At 40.9% G+C, this 3,786-nt stretch overlaps 1 protein-coding gene across 1 annotated transcript in view; it reads right to left on the reverse strand.

The window, feature by feature from the left end:
* Positions 1 to 95: 95 nt before the first annotated feature.
* LOC103397009 (electrogenic sodium bicarbonate cotransporter 1-like) overlaps positions 96 to 3,786 on the reverse strand; it is a 21,880-nt gene continuing 18,189 nt past the window's right edge. Inside the window, 3 exon segments of the mRNA XM_025052927.1 lie at positions 96 to 322; positions 325 to 379; positions 769 to 845. Coding sequence (XP_024908695.1) covers positions 222 to 322; positions 325 to 379; positions 769 to 845 — 233 coding nt within the window. The 3' untranslated portion in view covers positions 96 to 221.

A 3,786-nucleotide genomic window follows, 5' to 3' on the forward strand; every position in this document is an offset into this window, starting at 1 on the left:
GATAAATATTCATGTATAATAGAATCAGTATGGTGGATACATATTTGTCCTCATTTAAGTCGTTTAGTATATTGTATAATATTTAAGGGGCCGATATCAGTAGTAAAAATGAGAAAACATGATTTATCTTTAATCAACTTGTAAAGTAACGTGTTTAATTTTTATGTTTAGGTCAGGCAGTTATAAATGACAACTCTCACTGCCTACATGGACTTTCATGACTACATGGTACAATGAACCTCGGTCAAAGCTCCCAACATCATAGCTTGCTGCAGCCGAACAAACGCCACAAATGGAGCGTCCAGGAAATCCACCTCCCCACCAGCACGTTGGAGGCCTCAGCGTCTCTCGGCAACTTCTTCATAAACTTGTTCTTCAGCTGAAGGTACAAAAGACAGGAGATGTGAGGAGACATTAAATGTTCACACCAGCAAGCTATCAGTTAGATTAAATGAAACCACATATATCAAACAGAACTAGCTCCCTCAGCCTGGATGCCAAAGCAGGAGGCTCCCTATTGTATTCTATTAACAACCTCAGATCTGTATTTCTTTCTGTCGCGGCCATCCTGAGATGTATGGAAAAAATACTTAGTAACTTTGAGGTTTACCGTTGCACCTGCGCTGAGTATTTGACTTCTTCAGTACGTATATAAGTGTCTGCTACAATTTTTCTTTTTCAACCATTTTCAAAACACGTTTTTAAAAACACATTGACTCAGCTGTTCGTATTAACACAATACTCATTGTAATCATGGTGGTGACTCACCTGATCTTTTTCTGGTTTGTCCGAAATGTTGTTCAGGCTGCTGGACGTCAGGTTCCAGTGGGTTGTGGTGGGACTATCTGTTAAAAACACAACCACCTTTAGCAGACTGAGCAACCTGACCTTTGCTTGTGATGTAGGAGCCGATTGTACAAGAGGACGGGAGGGCGGTAAAAGAAAGACAGCGGGCCAGACAGTTTGCGCTGTCTGAGCAGCACAGAGAAGAATAACCAAGGCAGCCATGATGCTCATGCAAACCACAGACAAACCACATAAAAACAGGAAACCAGAGCTGCTCAAACAAGCAACTGACACAGACCTGGTTTCTGGTATGTGTTGGATCTGAAGGAGAAGCAGCTGCCATCATTTATAAGCATTCTGTTTTCTAATTCAAGGTGGCGGGGGGAGGCTGGAGACAGTACAGCAGGCTAGATCAAAGATGGTCTGGACATTCTTATTCTTATTCTATTTGGAACAATACGTATTATTAGAATTTAATTATCTAGTTATGAGTGTTAACTCAAAGTCCTTTTCCACCAGGTAAGGAGTTGGTGTCTATGTGGACAAGTGGGACCTTCAGCATTGCAGGTAAGAATCCAACCACTTCTATCACATAATGTTTTTCACAGTGGAGTCAATTGTCAGGTGAGGGCCAACTTTACCCCACACAGTTCTTCGTTACAGAGCCACATTAACAACCATTCACACTTACATTCCTACCTACAGTCATTTTAGAGTGAACAACTAACCTTGTCTGGCTGGAGGAAACTAAAAAACTCCTGGGGAATTCCCATGTGTACAGATGAGAACATGCAAACACCAACAGTTACAAATGGGGATTGAACAGGTGACATTCTTGCTGAAGGCAAGATCATTAACCACCCCTCCATCTTGTGGCCCCCAGTACGACTGGTTTGATGATATAATCCTTCTGCACAACATCAGAGTGAGGCAGTAGTCATAACAAACAGTGTCCCAGGAGGGACAAACTTCAACCTGTCATGTACAAACTGTCATGCCCCCAAAGTCTTTTATCCCTTTTGCTCCCAGGGTATTGTGGGTAATACCATTTGTCAGTATAATGCAGCCATGGAATTTTTTTTTAAAAAACTTAACTTACCTAACCATCTCTAAATAACAATATTTGTCGATTTCTGACAAAAAACTGCTTTAAAAGTTACTTTTTCCTTGAGTTTCTAAGGACTTTTGGGCCAGATTGAAGGCAATAAATCTGGAAGTTTTCTTTATGCTCAGAGTGAACTGTTAGAAACCTCAGTCTGAATGTTAACACCAGGTCTGAATGGTACTTCATTCATCACTCCTGTTCCTCACACAGGAGCAGGGGAGTCTGGAGTCATTAGCTGTCCACAGTGTGGACTTAGACGGCTTGAAGTGAACTTACTAAGCCAATCCATGCTGCTACTTCTTTGCGTCTGCAAGTCTTCCATTGAAATGTGACCCGACAGGCAAGTGAGAGAGTTTTCAAGAGGGCTGCGTGCTTTAATTAGCAACATCAGGTTAGCAATCCAGGTTAGCAGGAGATAAGGGCAGAAAGAAGAAAGGAGAGAGAAGTAACAGTGACAGTTGACTAAGCACAAAATCAAACATCAGAGAATCGTTATTGATGAGTCATCTACTGAGCCACATGATTGGCAGAGACATTAAAAATGAATACATTTTAAATATAGAAACCATGGGTCTTTGGACGGGAGCATGTCAAATTGTTCTTTAACTAATCGCTGCATGTACTTTTTCTTCCTGAAGATGGAACAAATTCTTCATAAATAATACAGCCCTTATCTCAATAATGTTCTTGATAAGAGGCTCCACTATTTTTCACGATTTTCCATTCAGATGTCAAACAAAGCAGGAACAAGGACGTTTGGCCCAGTCATCGTCTGTGTTCGTCAGTGTGATAGGAGCTGATAAATGACCCTCCAAAGACCCAAGGCTGTTAATTAAACACACATTAACAGTGTGTTGACACAACGGAATGTGTAATGAAGGCATTTACATTTGTGATGTTAATAATTAAGAACTCTTTGAGGATTTTCCTCGAACACCTTTAACCCTATAATGCCAAATGTATCATATTTGATACATGAGTTTTACAGCCCTCCACATGAGTAGTGTGATATTTTTCCCTGTAAAACCAGATGTATACAATCAGATAAACATCAATAGGAATGTCATGTGATCGTGTGTGAGTATATGAATGGGTATGGAGTAAGAAGGTGGGTGTGAATGTGGGTGTGGCTGTGTCTGGTAATTTCTCTATCAGTCTTGAGCACAGTAGATTATAATATGAGAAGCAAACAGTTTCTTAAAGCGACAGTACAGCATGAAGCAATGATAATTAATTAAATTCTTCCAACAAAGGCGCACTTAAAGACCTGTAATTTTCTCGACAGTGCGCCTTACAACCCAGTGCGCCTTATGTATTACTTCTGGTTGCGCTTACTGAGCTCGAATTTATAAATTAAGCCAAACTACACAGCGCATCACACATGATGGCATAGAACTGAAGCACACTGGGAGCAAACAATGACGTTCACAATTAGAAGATGCTCAACAACAATTGTTAATGCCTCCAAACACCCGGAGACTCCGCGTTGTGTTTTTGTATTGTCGATGTATTGTGCGATGCAGGATGACTCAGACGCATGGTTGTCGATTTTTTCATGGTCAAAAACTCTTTTTATTTCTCCTTTTTATCGATACAGGAAACACACACTCTCTCTGCAAAACAACATCCACACTTCCGCACTGAACAGCGTCAAAACAACAATACGGTAACCACCCAGAACAAAAATAGTGACAACCTGACTCTGGAGGGGCGAACAACAACAACAGCGTCCTCCAGTGTCCAACTTAGGTCGCTACTAGTGATGTGTCGTTCGCGAGTGATTCGTTCAAAATGAACGAATCTTTCATATGAGTCGTGACTCCCGAGTCATATGAAAGATTCGTGACTACCGAGTCATATTAAATATTTATTCATATTGAACTCACGAATCACTC

Source organism: Cynoglossus semilaevis, chromosome W, assembly GCF_000523025.1.
Source record: "Cynoglossus semilaevis isolate Cse_v1.0 chromosome W, Cse_v1.0, whole genome shotgun sequence".
Classification (NCBI taxonomy): Eukaryota; Metazoa; Chordata; class Actinopteri; order Pleuronectiformes; family Cynoglossidae; genus Cynoglossus; species Cynoglossus semilaevis.